The sequence below is a fragment of the Gymnoscopelus braueri genome (genome assembly GCF_963280865.1).
Source record: "Gymnoscopelus braueri genome assembly, chromosome: 7".
Lineage (NCBI taxonomy): Eukaryota > Metazoa > Chordata > Actinopteri > Myctophiformes > Myctophidae > Gymnoscopelus > Gymnoscopelus braueri.
The window spans coordinates 45397360-45415371 of NC_137608.1; the positions used below are offsets into that span (position 1 = coordinate 45397360).

General features: G+C 39.9%; 1 protein-coding gene across 1 annotated transcript; it reads left to right on the forward strand.

The window, feature by feature from the left end:
* The first annotated feature begins 9846 nt into the window (after positions 1–9846).
* On the forward strand, positions 9847–11423 carry LOC308088794 (globoside alpha-1,3-N-acetylgalactosaminyltransferase 1-like). The gene has a single exon (XM_080433376.1). The coding sequence runs from the start codon at positions 9949–9951 to the stop codon at positions 11032–11034; it is 1086 nt and encodes a 361-aa protein (XP_080289502.1). The 5' UTR covers positions 9847–9948; the 3' UTR covers positions 11035–11423.
* The last annotated feature ends 6589 nt before the right edge of the window (positions 11424–18012 follow it).

Here is an 18012-nt window from a genome sequence, read left to right on the forward strand (position 1 = left end):
TATTTTGGTCTTAGGTTTCATGCACGGGGAATGTAAAGGGTCATTTCTATGGTTTAAGAAAATACTTCTAGAGTTAGGGTTACCATAGGAAAACATTTAGGTTAAGATTAGGCATTGAAAAGTTAGGTTAAGGGCTAGGATGAGAGGTTAAGGATTACTTTAAGGTGAGGCCTTCCGATTCAGAGTTTAGTTGGTTTCGGTTAGGGTTAGTGTTGGGGAGCGTCTGTAGGTTTACGTAAAAATAGCATTTTTTAATGAAAAATAAATGGTTTTGACGTCTAAGTGTGTTATGGGGAGGTTATACGCCGGCTGTGTGTATGTGACAGCGGCTCAGCGGCGCGGCGGATGCTCGCCTCGTGCGTCCCAGTCGACCATCCGTCCTGCTTGGAGTAAATCATCTCTGTCACTCTTGAAACAGCCGTCCCTTATGCAGAGCCTCATTAGTCCAAGCACACGAGGGCTCCCCGATTCCCATCAAGCTCCATCTCTCTCTCCGTGGGAAGAGATGCTGCCGGCGATAATATGCCCTCACGTGGGAAAGATGCACATGCTCTGATAGACAGACAGGCATGGCACGACAAAGACAATTTACTGTACAACGTGCCATGGTACGATGCGGAATACGCAGCCTCACGTTGAGCGAACGAACAGGGGAAAAGAAACACGTGCGCACACACATCGACATAAGAACGCGAGGTCGCTGAGGTGTAGCCGCAAACTCAACTTCGCTTCTGGGTTTTTTTTTCCACTAGCTGGTGACCTGCCGGGAAAAAGAGGCTCTCAAAAGCAAAATCCAATACAGGATGCCCTCAACTAATGTACAAGTAATGGGCCACCATTAAAAGGGCCATAAACACAGGCTGGCACAGAGAGTGAGAGTTTAGTGGTTTAGAGGGTCCTATTGTTCAGTGGGATTTTAAAGGGAGATGCAGCATTTTATAGCCTCTATAGGCAGCCTGACTTCCAGATAATGTTATACTGTGGGAAGTCAAAGTTATGCAGTATTTTCTTTTTTACAGTGCGGTGCCGAAGGGGCCTCCTAGCTGTCTAGAACAGGGGGTTGTCTGCATCTCTGTGTCTACAGATAGAGAAATACAGTACATACTGTACCAGTACATATGTATCTCTGTATCTCTGTCCCCATAAAGGTACAGTAGGCCAATGATAGCTCAGGTCACGCTGTATAGGTGTAGGCTACATGCGTACACCGAATCGCAAGGCCAAGCTCTGTAGGCCAGCGGTTCTCAAAATTAGGTAATAGAGCACCGAAGTCCTGACGTCACTCGTTCATCCCCAGGTTTGCGGAAGTAATTTCTCTATGGAGAATAACATTGGGTCATCTTAGAATCGTCTCATATAAGAATTGTGGTCCAAAAATAAACACTGCGTGTCGGCGTTATTGTCAGGGAGGAGGTTCTGTATCGTTTATGATAGTCAGTCACTTATATTTGATACAGTCTGTTTCTGGCGAAAATGTAACTAATTCGGCGGAAGTAACATTAGCGTTTTCTCACCGTCAGTTGATGCTTCATATCCATAAGAGTCAACACGCCGGGGTCATGTGTTTATTTTTGGAACACAGTTCTTATTTGACGCGATATTAAATACGTCTATGGGATTCAGAACGGGGGTGGAAAACTGCAAACCAGGTAGACAAACAAAGGATGTGTAAATGACGTCAGACTTCGGCGGTCTATATAGCATCAAAATAAGAATCAGAATTAGAATAACCGCTTTAACCATACATTGGCTATTTTCAAAACATCTTGAAAAATGTATGTGAGAAATGTGGAAAATGTTTGAAACAACACATATCTTGTATGGAGGTCCCTGGTACAAAATATTGTCAATTGGGGGTCCACAGCCAAATGCATAGGCGGTCCTTAACATGAAGAAGTTTGAGAACCAACGGTCGTAGGCAACGCTATCAAAGTCGGCACGCAAAGCTCACATTAGCACGTTAGCACATCATTGTTGAATATTATGTATATCAATTTAGCCACATATGAAAGGCTAAAGAAAGCAATTAAGAATTAAGTAAGAATGAAAATAATAATAATAATAATAATAATACAAATAATAATGTTTTTAATTGACATTTTAAAATGTAGGTTATTATATGTAGGGCCAGATAATTGCTTATTAATTTAGCTACTGTAATGTCTGAAAGACTTTTATTTTTTCTCCTTTTTCCTACGTTTTTATCCCACAAACAACAGCGCACCTGTGGGCCACACGTGGTCCCTGGTGGGGCTATTCTGATGTAGCCTGGAAAAAAAAGACGAATCTACAAGTGCGAGGAAAAAAAAGATGGCATAGTATTTCCTTTCTTACGGCAATGAAAGTATTCCATAAGTGTTGCGCCGGGCGGACGCGGTCGCCTCGGAAAACAAGGAAGTGTTGATCAAATAGAATACATGTTTGGCAGTGGTGGAAAAAGTACTCAAATTCTTTACTTAAGTAAAAGTACCAATACTGCAATATAAAAATACTCTGTTACAAGTAAAAGTCCAGAATTAAAAATTTACTTGAGTAAAAGTACAAAAGTATTGGCATCAAAATGTACTTAAAGTACCAAAAGTAAAAGTACTAAATATTTGAAAATAGCCGATCTACAAGCTCACAACGCGTCGCGATGCGACGCGTTGTGAGCTTGTAGATCTGCTATTTTCAAATAGCCTAGGTACAAAATAGGTTTAAAGTGGTTAATGTAGGTTTCATTATATCATAGTTTATATCTGAAAAGTAACTAGTAACTAAAGTTTTCAAGTAAATGTAGTGGAGTAAAAGTACAATGTTTGCCTCTGAGATGTAGTGGAGTAGAAGTAAAAGTATTGGAAATTGGAAATACTCAAGTAAAGTACAAATACCTCAAAATTGTACTTAAGTACAGTACTTGAGTAAATGTACTTAGTTACTTTCCACCACTGATGTTTGGTTACTGCATTGTTTATTTCTCGCTTCAAATGTTTTCAGAAACATTCTTGAGAGCAATGTTTAGTTGTAAATGACATGGTGTGTTTGTTTACATGGCTGTCATGTTGGATACAGCATAAAATCAAGCAGTGCAGGCTGATATGAGCAGGTGCTCTGAGCATTTGATTAGACAGCGGTCTGTTATTGAGCTCATCGTCGTTATCCAGAAATAACACACAGCTGAATTCAGCGATTGACCAATCAGAATCAAGCATTCAAGCCGCCTAATAAACAGGGATATTGTTTGGCCACGCCAGGCAACATCTGATGGCAGTCCCATTAACAATGTCTGTGCCAAGTTTGGTGTGGATCGGAGCAACGGTGCACCCCCCATGTCCGGATGTTACGTTTGTCGACACACCATCTAAGAGAGAGAGAGACCCTGAACTTATTAGCACAGAGATGGCTGCAGCTGCTGTCCATGGTTCTGAAGTAACTGTAGAGCTGTCCATGGTTCTGAAGTAACTTTAGAGCTGTCCATGGTTCTGAAGTAACTGTCACTGTAGCTGCTGTCCAGGCCAGGGGGGCTACGGCCCCTGGGGGCCGCACGTGCCCCCTGGTGTGATTATTGTCATGCAGACCCCTGAACAGTGTCTGTGCCAAGGTTTGTGCGGATCGGAGCAATACTGAAACTCGCGAGTAGAGGTGTTACGTTTGTGGCGTCAGCAGTCGAACCACCCTTTTGTCAATTTTAAAATAGGATTATTACAAAACATGCATTCACCAGTTAAATCCTATTCTCGGTCTATTTGAAAATAGCAGATCTACAAGTTTACAATGTGTGGCACCGCAATTTGTAGTGAGCTTGTTGACTGCTATTTTCGAAAAGAAATTGACAAATTTGGAAGAACTCGAGGACTTTTACTTTGGTACTGTAATGCATATAGTGATGGCAATACTGTTGTACTTTTACTTAAGTATGTTTTTCAATACAGGGTATTTCTATAATATGGTATTGCTTCTTTTACTTTAGTAAACAATCAGTACATTTCTTCCACCACTGCATGGTTATAATGAGGAGCAGCAGTGTAGCCTATGGTAAGAAAATTATTATTCTACTGTATATGACTGTCAGAGCTATTGAATGATGATTCTTTTTTGTGTTATGTGAAGAGAAGAGTTGGTTTCACCCCTAGGAAAATAATTTGGTAGAAAACTGAGACAATAATGTGACAGCAGATCATTTTCAGCGGTTTGAAATGACAAATACATTCATGAAGGTCATTTGTATGTACAGGATAACTCAGACTATTAATCCACCAAGTCATATCAGCTAAAAATAAAATGTGAAATACACACAAGCTGCTGGACTAAAAATAAATTGGAAAACTGACAGCGGAATGTCATTTGTTATTGGACAAATGGGCCTCTGTCACAATTTATCAAGTACTTTTTCCTCAACAAAAAAGAAAACCGGCCCGGATCACGTACAGTATGCTGATGAAATGCAAGTAATATTTAGAGTTTCAGTTCAGCTTTTCTATAATTCACATAAAATAGTTGGAAGGATACATGGCTAATAATACCTACGTTATGTACACTATAAAATACCTTGTAGTGTACAAAGGAGTGAAAATAAATTGGCAGAACACAAAAATTCCATATTCTATGCTCCCAGCCGACTGAGGAGAGATTATGACCCAGGGGGTATTGCCGGGAGACTTTTATAGTCCAGTTGTACAATATAAGTTTGCTATAAATATGAAAAGCCATAGTGTGGCATCATAACTGTGATTTAATGATGACATATGGCGGTCAAAGGAGAATTAACCTAAAGGCATGGTTGTAAAATCATGTTGGCACTTTTGCAGCTTCGTAATACATCGTCGCTGTAGGGTGGAAACCTTGTATGTTATGTATGTTACCGTTTTTTTTCTCTCCAGGAAATGGAAAAAAGCCTGGATCCAATTAACTTATTTAGTCACAAGCTCCTGTTAATGCTGTTAATTGGTTCAATATTTATAAAACTCATAGACAGACTTACCCACTTTCAACTGTCATATTGTTGTAGGCGAAAGTTCACAAAGCAATTTAAACGTCGCGGAAATTGGAGATTTACAAGCTCACGACACCCTGCATCGCAACACGCTGTGAGCTTGTTGATAGGCTGTTTGCGCTACCGTTGCGTGGCTGGCACTGTCGTACGACAAAGTATAACGTAGGCAGGGCATTCATTTATAAAATGAAAACATAAAAAAGATGAAATATTGAGATACAAGGTTTCTGCCTGACAGCGACGAGGGGGTGGGGGGGGGGCCGCGTGGACACGTACAGTATCCCTAGAGATCTGTCTAGCATGCTGTTTATCTCCTGAAGACACGGCCGCTGAAAGACAGCGCTGTAAATAAATCATGCGGGCCGTTCTGAACATACAGTAATACTGTATACAGCACAGTGGAATGCTGGGACAGTTTGGGCAGCAGTGCTGTTGGCAGGCTATCCATAGAGTACAATACAGCCTTGAAGGAAGTGGTGGGGGAAGTATAGTCAGATGTTTTACTTAGGTAGCAATACCACAATGTGTCAATACTCTGTTACGAGTAAAAGGCCTGCATACAGTACATCATTTTACTTGAGGGAAAATTAAATATTGGCATGAAAAAAACCCAAAGATAAAGTACATGAATGTTCCCACATTGGTCAAAACATTTTGAATATAGCCATATCTACAAGTTTGTTGCTTGTACAAGCGAGCTTGTAGATCGTCTATTTTTGAATATCTGAAGTATAAAATGGAGCTTGGTTAATGCATGTTTTGTTCAAACAATCTAAATCTGCGAAGTAACTAGTAACTGAAGATGTCAAATCATTGTAGTGGTGTAAAAAGTACACACTTTGCCTTTTAGATGTAATGGCGTAGAGGTATAAAGGTATGCCCACATAAAGTAAGAGTACCTCGAAATTGTACTAAAGTACTGCACTTGAGTAAATGCAAGTACTTGAGTAAATGTCACTTTCCACCACTGGTTTTGGACACATACAGCGGAAGTGGAACGCTGGGACAGCTTGGGCAGCAGTACTGGCAGGCTATCAATAGAGTACAAGTACAGGGTTTGAAGGATACCTTAGATTCCAAGTTGTACACACTGTACCTACCGGCTCTGTGGCGAGAGGAGAAAAGAGCATCGCCCTGTCACCCCCTTTCTCTCTCTTACACAACGGGAAGTTCCAGCCGAGCAAAAACCCAGCCTGGAAGCAATGTGACACATGATGTTATCTGTGACGACGCTCTCGAGTTTCCACAGCTGTGTGTGTGTGTGTGTGTGTGTGTGTGTGTGTGTGTGTGTGTGTGTGTGTGTGTGTGTGTGTGTGTGTGTGTGTGTGTGTGTGTGTGTGTGTGTGTGTGTGTGTGTGTGTGTGTGTGTGTGTGTGTGTGTGAGCCGCGAGACGACAAGGTGAAACGCCAATTACATTACACAATGTTCCTGCGAGCCTTATGTTCGGACCAGTGTTGGACAAAGTACTCAACCCCAGTACAGTACGTGAGTTGCTCTGACAAATTTGTACTCGAGTTAGCCCATTAAAGGGATAGTTCACCCCCAAAATGACCGTTTTTTTCTATCGATTTCTCACCCCATGGATGGAGACTTGAATTCATGGATATTTTTTTTGTTTTTGTTGCATTCCTATTCCTGTTATTTTTGTTGGTGAATTAGAGTACAGGAGTACTTGCTTATAAAGTATTCAAAATCACAAAGTACGTTTTCTTTTTTTAATATCAATGCATTGCTCTATTAAAAGAACATTATGCGTTTGTACACTCTCTCAGAGTCACTGTCACGTACCAGGGGAGATCAAAACCTTAAACACCATAAGGGTCCTTTTGGAACCCCCTCAAGGAACCCTGAGGGTCCCTGGACCCAGTGGTGGAAAAAGGTACTCAAATGTTTTACTTAAGTAAAAGTATCAATACTGCAATGTAGAAATACTCTGTTACAAGTAAAAGTCCAGAATTCAAAATGTACTTGAGTGAAAGGTACAAAAGTATTGGCATCGAAATGTTCTTAAAATACCAAAAGTAAAAGTACTCATTATGCAGAATGTCCAAGTTTTCAAATGTATAAAACATATTTTGAAAATAGCCGATCTACAAGCTCACAATGCGTCGCATCGCGACGCATTGTGAGCTTGTAGATCGGCTATTTTCAAATGGCCCAAATGTATGAAGTATGATGTACTGAAGTGGTTAATGCATGTTTTGTAATAATAATCTAAATCTACAAAGTAACTAGTAATGTAGTAAAGTTTTCAAATGAGTAAAAGTACAATATTTGCCTCTGAGATGTAGTGGAGTAGAAGTGAAAGTATTGGGAATTGGAAATACTCAAGTAAAGTACAAATACATCAAGATTGTACTTAAGTACAGTACTTGAGTAAATATACTTAGTTACTTTACACCACTGCCTGGACCCAGCTTTACCAACCACTGAGCTGTAGGGAAACCTTGGTGATCACTGGCAAATAAAGAGTGTGGACAGTCCAGCCCTAAAATATCATGTTTGAGAAACAAACCGGAGTTGCCTGCAGTCTGTACACACAGCCTCAAATTTCCCAATCATAGCCTGTAGGCCTAAATGTTTTGATAGCATGAAACAACCGGCACTAATAGTGTGCCGTGCTCATTCACTGCGATGAACTGTTTACGTTATGCAATTCCATTTTGTTTTTCACAGAGCAAGTCATGCACAGCTTCTCGGCCCGGCCTCTCTCTCTCACTAAGCGGGGACTCATTGCTTTGTTTCTAATGGCTGTGTTGCGTTTTGCAGCCCCGCCGCTGCTGTCTGCACGGCATTAGGAGTCTTGGGACGAAGCGCCGATGGACAGCTCTCGCTGGTTTCTCTGTGTGTGTGTGTGTGTGTGTGTGTGTGTGTGTGTGTGTGTGTGTGTGTGTGTGTGTGTGTGTGTGTGTGTGTGTGTGTGTGTGTGTGTGTGTGTGTGTGTGTGTGCATCTTGAATAATTGATGCCTTGATTGCCCGGGTATTCATGGACACAAAAAGGCTTTTCCTATTCGCTGTCTAACACACTGCTGGAATCTTAAATAGTCTCCCCTGGCGGCGTGGATGCGCGCGGAGGAGGGGCCGAGTTTATGTGTCTCTCAGAGCAACACATTCTCATTCCCAACTAGTCACTTATTGAAGGTCTGTCAGTAAAAAGTCCGATTATGACAGTCCTGATTCCCCTAAAAGTCCGATTATGACAGTCCTTGTTATTTCTCCCTAACGCCCTAAAAAGTCCAAACGGGACTATGTTGTTTGCGCATGCGCAAAGGAACTAGACCAAATAATATCGCGTAATACAACAATTATATAAAATCGGGGTTGTCTCAATCCAATTTAAAAATATAACTTCTGTTAAATGTAGGTCACAGTTAAGAAATTATAGGGGATAACAGAGCAAAAAGCTATTATTTATCTGATTCTGACCGAAAAATCGTGATGCATGCTGGGTAATGTTTTTGTTTTTATAATGTTGATAATAATAAAATGTCCTACAGTTGTGTTTCATACAACCCTCATCTCTTGGCTATGTGTAAAAAATAACATGATTTTACACTTTCAAATGGTGTGTAATGCAAGCGCCAAAGTTATATTTTGAGTGGATAAAGTAAGAAAAACTGCAATATTTTATTTCCTATTCTGAGGACTGACGTCACATGAAGTCATGGTTCAATCTTCAACATGGGTGGGTGTGGTGGATTGCTATATTTACAACGCTAACGTCCAGGTCATAAACAATCAGATTTCAAATATGAAGTGCTTAACTAAAGGCCACGGATGTTACATTTGTGTACGTTCCAGCTTGAGAACCCATATCTTCCGTATTGTTCTGCGTTAATGAAAGAATGAAAGAAATACCCTCTGAGTAGAAATCCCTGCCGTATGTCGCATCTCTGACTTAATAACTGCAATTGAAAATTCCGCTTTGATAACCATTAATCCTACTGGATTGTATTTAAGTACTGTATAAATGTTACGTCCCTAATAGGTGGTCTAGGGGATAAGGGACAATAACAAATACCCAATGACAGATTTGAACAGAAACAGATGGATGAGTGAATTCAGTGTTTTACATTGAAGTGCATAGAGCTGACAAATAATGCCAGATAAAGCCAACTTAACAAACACAGGGAAAAAGAACGACCTAAATAAAGTAAAGAGTTAACCTCCTCAAAGATAAACAAAAACCTCCCTACAACAAACAGAAATTACAATGGGTGGCACACCTTTATTTGAGCTAAAGCTACCCTTCCCTGTACCAACAGAAGGCTTAAATGACACAATTTAAAAGGATTAACTTGAACCAAGAGTGCAACAGGTCTGTCTCAGAGACTCAGAGGAGGTACGGCAAGGGAGAAACATGGCTAGAAGTGATTGGTGGAACGGTGACTGGAGGACCAACCGGCGTTGAGAGGCGGAGTTGAATGTTGATTGAATGATGAATGACGAGTGCATGGACTGGACCTGGGAATGAATGATAGACAAGAGGACAAAAACAGGGAGAAGAAAACAGAAAACGGCAGTACACGTAACAATAAACCTGGTGTTAATTTAAAATTAGACATTCCTCCATATCTGGCTAGGAATGTCAAAAGAATTTTGCCGGTGACCTAAGTCGCCACACTGATGTGCCCTTTTGGACATTTCAGCCCCTGCCCCTCTAATTATCTCTGCACGTCCCTGAATCTGAGGGCGGAACACACACACATATTACATTACGTATACACCACTGTATTGTTAGAAGATCCCTAGGTATGTGCAGAAGCCGGTTTATTAATTTGATGGGAGGGTATCTGTGAGCTAGCTGTCACAAGCATCCAGCCAAACACTATATAAATGGTGAACACAATATGAGCCGCGTCGGAAAAGCAGAATTATTCAACTCTAATAATTTAGTAAGTAATTCACTCTTAGACTATCTCTAATAGGACTTCTCAAGACTATTCGCCCTCAAACTTTGACTATAGATCCAGGATGGTCATGGCTCGAACTTGCTGGTTCCAGCCACCAGACAAAAGAGGGGCCTTTTGTCTAATAGTCACGGGAATATTGGCCGCCACGGTTATCCTAATCCACCTGTCTTCGAATTGGAAGAATGAGGACCCGCCTCCGGCTCCGACAGTCCCGTTGGCCCGGCCGTGTCCGAGAGGAGCGATTGCACCGGAATTCGCTACGACAAATCTTCGCTACGACAAACCCAGCGCCCTGACTGGCCGCACCGACGTTGTCGCGATGACGCCCTGGTTAGCTCCCATAGTATGGCAATCCACATTCGAACCCGCGCTGTTGGACGCCATCTACAAACCCTGCAACATCACCGTAGCCGTCACCGTTTTTGCCGTTGGCGAATACATCCAATTCCTCAAGGATTTCCTGGAAACCGCAGAGAGCCACTTCTTCGTGGGATTTAGAGTCCATTATTACGTCTTTACGGATAGGCCAGAGCAAGTCCCCTCCGTTAAGATGGCTGCAGGACGGGAGTTGTTTGTCAGGCCGGCGGCAAACTCAAAACACTGGCAGCTCATCACAGCCGGCAGGTTCAAAATCATTGCCAATTTTATCGAAACGGATCTGCGCGATGGCGCCGACTACATCTACTGTTTTGACGTTGATTCAAAGTTCCATGACCGCTGGGGAACTGAAGCTCTAGGTAAGCTGGTCGCCGTGTTGCACCATATATACTTCGACCAAGAGCGCCGCAGCCAGTTCATCTACGAACGCAGGCCGGAGTCTAAAGCGTTCATGTCCGCCGACGAGGGCGACTTTTACTACCCCGCGGGCGCGTACGGAGGGGAGCCGGAGTCCGTCCGTCACATGCTGTCGACTTGCAGCGAAAACTTTGAGCTGGACGCCCAGCGGGCCATCGAGGCATTGTGGCAGGAAGAGAGTCATCTGAACGTCTACCTTTGGCTCCACAAACCCACCAAGATTCTGTCTCCAGAGTATCAGTGGCATGACTTCCACGCCAAAAAGCCACAGATCAAAATAATCAGGTTCTCTGGAGTCATCAAGGACTACCGTAAGGTACGGCCAGGATGGAGCGGCGGCGCGGATTGGTAGGAAGAGAGTCATCACTGATGAAAAAATCCCCGGCTATTCAACGCCATTTGAACGGCTAGATATAAATATATAGCCTTTCAAATGACGTTGAAACCACGTCTAAGCTTAGCCTAGAGACGTTGAAAAAACTCATTTTTAGACCTGTCATGAACCAGTTTTAGCCTAGACATTCTTTAGACGTCTAATAACCTGAAAAATGCTCAGTGTGTTAAACCCAGTTATAGACTATAGACGTTGTTCAGACGTCATGTAAACGCCTATTTAATTATAAGGATATTAATATACTTAAAATATACTTAAAATACTATAAAATGAAATCCAGATGTTTAAATAACATCTAAACTTGTAGGCATTATATACCTTTAAGATCTATCAAATTATTCACAAGAAACCTATTAATGCATTTAAATGCCTCAAGTTTAATGCAGGTCCAAGTTCTCTACAATAACTACTAAATGGACCAAATTTAACCGGTTATGCTTACCTTGATAAATGTGTTACATTACATTACATTACATTACAGTCATTTAGCAGACGCTTTTATCCAAAGCGACTTACAATAATGTAGTCCCATGATGTTCTGATATTTTATTTACATGATGTTTGTTATCTTTCTGGATCTTTTAAATAGTTTGCAGTGTAACACTAATGTCATGCTACTCTTTATTGTACCACTGGATAAAAAAATGTGTCTTAATCCTTGATCTACTATGAACATAACTATCCTTCAACTGTAATTTCAATCACAAATATAGCTGCAAGCAGCGATAATACGGGGCCAGTGAATGCAGAAAGAACAAAGAAAGAAGCAATGATAAGTAATATGCACAATAAGCCATAGAAACATAGAAGACTGAACTTGAGAGAAAGAAGACCATGCAATTAACAAATGAACATTTTAAACCCTCACTAACCCTAACCTCAGTAAAACAACGCCTAAGCCTATCCTCAAGAAACACTATGTGTAAACCCAAGAATGCCAAATCATGATCACCTCAATACATTGTCAGGGACAGGGATCGTACCAGCGACCCACGGACTCACAGGCTGCCTCTCTTCTCATTGAGCTAGATATATGGCCTCCCTGAGGCCATTATGAACCAAGCCTCTGTGTCCCGAACTACTCTAGATAACTGGTTCACAAACCATTTAGCAATAAAGATTTTTTTGTCTCCTCAGAACGAACTAGTGAAAGTAGCCGATCTACAAGCTGTTGTTTGATTGTAGATCGGCTATTTTCACAATGAAGTATGTCACACATTGTAAAAACATACTCTCAAATGAGCATTTCATGTTATCTTTAAAAATTGCACATGCATTATTTGATGCAGTCATGTTTTGTGCGATGCAATTGAGAAGTGGAATGACCCACCTACAGACAGAGCGATAGAGAGAGACAGATAGACAGACAGAATGAGAGAAACAGACAGCTCAACCTATTGCCATTGACAGGAATCAAACTCTCAACCTTCGGACTCACAGGCTGAGACACTACCTGTAGTGCTATAGCTTCATCCAGGCTAAAGTTGTCTGTTGAAGATCATAAACTTTTGCCTTCTGTCACGAACCAAGTCCCTGTTTCACTAACACTAAGATCACTCGTTCACAAACCATTTACCAATAGAGAAATTGTATGTCTCCCCGAAACCGAAACCAGTGAAAGCAGCCGATCTACAAGCTCACAAAACGTTGCTATCTGAAAAGTTGTGAGATTGTAGATCGGCTATTTTCACAATGAAGTACGTCATACATTGAAAAAACATACTCTCAAATAAGCATTTCATGTTATTTTTACCGTTTACACATGTATTCATTGATACAGTCATGTTTTTTGCAATTCAACTTAAATGAGTCTGCATCAAGTGAGGCTTGAACCAGCAACCTTGCGGTTGTGAAGCACTCACTTAAGGGAGAAGCGATTGGACCAACAGACAAACCCTGTGAAAAAGGAGATCACACAAATGATACAGTTTCACGCGAATAGCTGAAATATCCTGGGTTTAAGTGTTTTTCAAAGTGCTCAAAATTGTGGACAATCTAAGGGCGGAACTTACTGGTCAAAGTGATACATGTGTTCCTCAAGAGTCAAGGCACATGTGTAAGCAGGTTTAATGGCTGTCGGCCAAACGAGGCATGACTTTTGCCTGTTTAAAGTTTGCATTTAAAAAACATTGCTATAGCGCCCCCGTTTGACCAATTGGAGTAAGATTGGTTTCAGTGATATTTGGAATGACCCTCTACATTACTGCAAATTTTCAAACAAATGTGAGTCTGCATGTATGTGTTAGGGGCAGATGAATAATTGTCATAAAACTGCAATATTCATTGGCTCATTAAAGCTTCATTTTTTTCACTTCCGCTCCCTACGATCTGTCGGCATAGGTCCAAAGTTCATGTGTAAAACGTTTCGTGCAGATAACTCAAAAATACCAGGAGTCCATAGGTCAAAATGGTGGGAGATCTAAAGGTCAGAGGTCAAAAGTCAGAGTGTGAAAGTTGTTCAGCATGAGGAGACGCATATGTGTATTGAAGTTTCATGGCTGTAGGTCAAACAGGGCATGAGTTGTACCTGTTCAAAGTTGGCATTTTCAATTGAATGCTATAGCGCCACCTTTTGACGAAAGATTGTGAGATTTATTTCTTGATAGTTTTTCATTCGTAAAAAGCGTATGCACGGTTCGGCCAGAACTGCGAAAAGTGGCAGAAGAAGAAGAAGAATTGGAAGAATAATGCCAATATCAAAACGGAGCCATGCTGCCCCGTAATAAATATTTAAACAAAAATAAATATCAAACCTTGTACAATCGTTTTTTAATTACTGCACCTCTTAATTGCTTTAAGCCATTACAACCCGTCATGTTAGATTTTAAGTGTTGGAAAAGTTACTCAAAACCAGTCATTACTTACTACATATTACTTGTTTAAAAAGTAATATCTTTACATATTACTCCCTGCCAAAAGTAACCAGTTACTTATTACTTTACTTCTTTTTTTCCTCGACCCCAGTAATTGCATCCTTTCTCCCCTGTAAAATCCTCATTGTTGATTTAGCTCTGAAAAGTGTTCTGTACACATGACATGATGGGTCCATTTGAATTAAATTAACACTAAGACTTTTACTGTGTATGAATTCATAACTTACAGACTAAATGAAAACCATTTGACTATGAATTGAATACTAAGGGCCTCAATGGAAACAATGACTTTTTTGGAAGGACCTTTTAGACAAAGTAATTTAAATGTATTTAATGTCTTTTTTGCCTAATAAAATATTCCAATTCAAACACCTGGGGCCCAAACTGATAATGACTCATGATGAGACACAATCTTTGAACAACTTCTGTTGTTTATTAAAGCTCCAAACAGTGCTAGGCCAATAAGGCTACATGTCCCAGTGCATTTCAATGCAATCAAAAAATATAGAAAAACTTAACATTTCTATATGACTGACTGGCCATCAAAACTGAAAGCATTATTTGTAAACAAAATGTATTCTAATAAAATACAAAAATAAAACGGCTCCCATAGCAACACATATCATCGTGGGTTTCTGACAGAATGTAGGAGCAAATGCAAGTTAAAAAAAATCAATCATTCTGTATGATTGCAGAACATTTCAAAGAAAGTCAAAAGTGTGCTAACAGCTTACAGCTAGGCCTATGTACTAGGCCTAGAGTTAAGTGGGCATTGGACAATATGTACACACACACACACACACACACACACACACACACACACACACACACACACACACACACACACACACACACACACACACACACACACAGCCTAATATTTCCACAATTGCTAGTAATTGCTACAAAACCTCATTGTGGGCATAATAAATAAGACCGTTTAATTTAGGTCTGATAATAATGATGTACCAATGTATACTTTTACATTACTTAAGACCATTCTCCATATTCCTTAAAATTGTACATTTAATATAATTTAATTTAATATAATTTTAATAATATAATTTTAATAATATGATTTTAATAATATAATTTTAATATAATTTGCCAATTTCACATTAAATGGGATAGTTCACCCCCAATATGACTTTTTTCCTATCAATTAGTCACCCCATGGAGACTTGAATTTGTGGATATTTTTCACTTTTTGTCGCATTCCTAAACCAATAATTTGATGAGCTGCAGCGGTTCCGGTAGGAGATACAAAGAGTCTCCTTCGTGTCTCCTACCGGAACCGCTGCCTACCGGTCTGTTGGTCATCAAATTATTGGTTTAGGAATGCACCAAAAACAAAAAAAAAATCCATGAACTCAAGTCTCCATGGGGTGACTAATCGATGGAAAAAAAGTATTTTGTTGGGGTGAACTATCCCTTTAAAAGGTGCCCAGCCCACACTGTTTTAAGGTGCCCACTCTTCCAGTATTGTATCTGGTACCACCCAAATTTAGAACAAACGTGGGGAAATTCTCATTCTACGACTCTGCCACCAAAATGTGGAATATGCCCTGACACTATCCATTAAAACACTATCCATTAAAGGATGTGAATCACTGGGCTCTTTCAAAATTGGCTTGAAAAAACATTATACATCACGAGACCACAAGGAGAGGTAAATGTAAATTCCCATCGAAAGGAGGTGTCATTCACTGCGGCCGTTTTCCCTTTTTCTCCTTTGTACATATAGTTTTATGCTATGTTGATGAATTGAATACATAGGACTACAATGGAAACGAAGTACCCAGGACTTTTTTTGTGTTATCCTTTTAGCCTTAGTTGTCTTACTGTACCACATGCTGTTTTACATTTCTGACTAATAAAGTATGAAATCAATCAATCAAAATCCCTTTCTGCTCACAATCACTTTCTGTACACAGACAAACACTGTACCGTTAATACACAGACCTACACAATATGTACACACAACACTGTCTGTACTAGTCAGTATGTATGTACAAATAAACACTTTTTTTTAACACTCTACGGTCTCTATATCTGTATAAAAGCACTGTGTGTGTACTGTGTCCTGTACAATCAGACAGACACACTGCTTATTATTATTTCCACTTACAGACAGTACAGTGTGGTCATCTTATTTCCACTGCTAATGGAATTTATTACAAGTGTCCAGCTGGATGAATGCAGCCCTGAAGGGAGGGACGCATGCTACTGTAATAGTATGGCCACAGTGAACCTGAATAGCTGTGTTTGTGTCAGTTTTTTTTGGATTGATTGATTGATTGATTGAATACTTTATTAGCAGTTTGCAACAAAAACAAAGGACAGGAAAGTACAGTTCAATACAAGGTCTGCTAAGAGGATTTTAAACACAAGAAAGGCTCGTTTCCATTGGGGTCCTTTGTCACAGTTCATTATTCATTATTTTAACTAGTTATGTAGACAAAAACATTGATAAATGACACAGGGGGGCGGTGGTGGTCAGTTCAGTTTGGCCTTTTTTCCCCCCTGTACATTTGTGGATCTACTAATTTATGACGGGGCATAAATCAACCCAACAAATCTACGCCGTTTATTATCATCGACTTTATTTTTGATATAAAATAAACATTCATAGTAATAAAATGTAATAGAAGCATAGTACAATAAAAAAAATGTAAAACGTTGACACATGGTGGATTGGTGGTGATAAGGGAAGACAAGAAGAACATACACTATTAATTAACACATAAATAGGCCTAATTAAAGAAAAGAAAAAAGGAAAGAAATAATAAATGATTATACCACATGTCCTCTTCATAATAATTGGTTGATCGGTTTTCTAATTATTTATCCTACCATTGGAATCTTTTCATATAAAGATGGAACCATCTTTACAAAATATATATGCATGTATTTTGTTACGGTTGCTTGACAACCAACTAGCAAATCATAGCGCGAGCGTCCCACCAGCCTATGGGATCTAGAGAGAGCTTACCAAAGCGCAGCTCCACCCTGGGCCGGTGGTAAACATCTGTCCGTAATTTGCAGTGGTGTAAAGTAACTAAGTACATTTACTCAGTACTGTACTTAAATACAATTTTGAGGTATTTTTTTTACTTTACTAGAGTATTTACAGTTCTGTACTTTCACTTCTACTCCACAACATATCAGAGACAAATATTGTACTTTTACTCCACTATTAAAAACTAGTTACTTTGTGGCTTTTCATTATTATTACAAAACATACATTACCCAATTCAGCCCTGTATACATTTCGGCCATTTGAAAATAGCCGATCTACAATTGCTCACAATGCCTTGCCTCATGATGAACTATAAGGGTTGCCAAGTTTCATTTCCGGTTTTTATTACTTTAATTCGGTTAATTAAGTACAAAAAAATGTAGGCCTACTCCATGAAGTGTAGATGTGTGGATAAAAGGAAACGTCGCAGCAGGGCGACGCAGAGCGCATGGATGCATATTTATAGCAAAGAGCTTCACATTTAACTATAGCCCTACTCATTCAATTCTGAACCGATTCTTAAAATTAAAAAATTCTCTATTATCTGTGAAGGGTCTTCTTTCATGTGTATCAGTCATGATGATTGTTTCACCATCAAACAATATCAAGCAAAAAGGAAACGATGGCGGATCCTTCTTATCTCCAGTCCATCCGAGCCCTGAAACATGACAGTCATGGAACCGAAATATCCAGTTTTTTGATTTTCTTTACATTTTCAACTCTCACATGTACATTAACGTTCAGATTTCAAATATAAAGTGTTAACCCACGAGCCACGGATGTTAAAAGTTTATCCGACCCGTGATAAGTACCCGTATTTCCCGTATTGTTCAATAAAAAGCATAATTTAATCCGATCTCCAGCCATTTTCTATAATTTTTTTGTAATGTATCACAGTGCAATACACCTCCCAACCAATTAGTGTCGCATAGTTGAAAGCATCGGAGAAAATTCGAAGAAAATGGCTGGCGATCGGATTAAAATGCTTTTTATTGAACAATACTGGAGATACGGGTACTTATCACTGGTCGGATCAACTTGTAA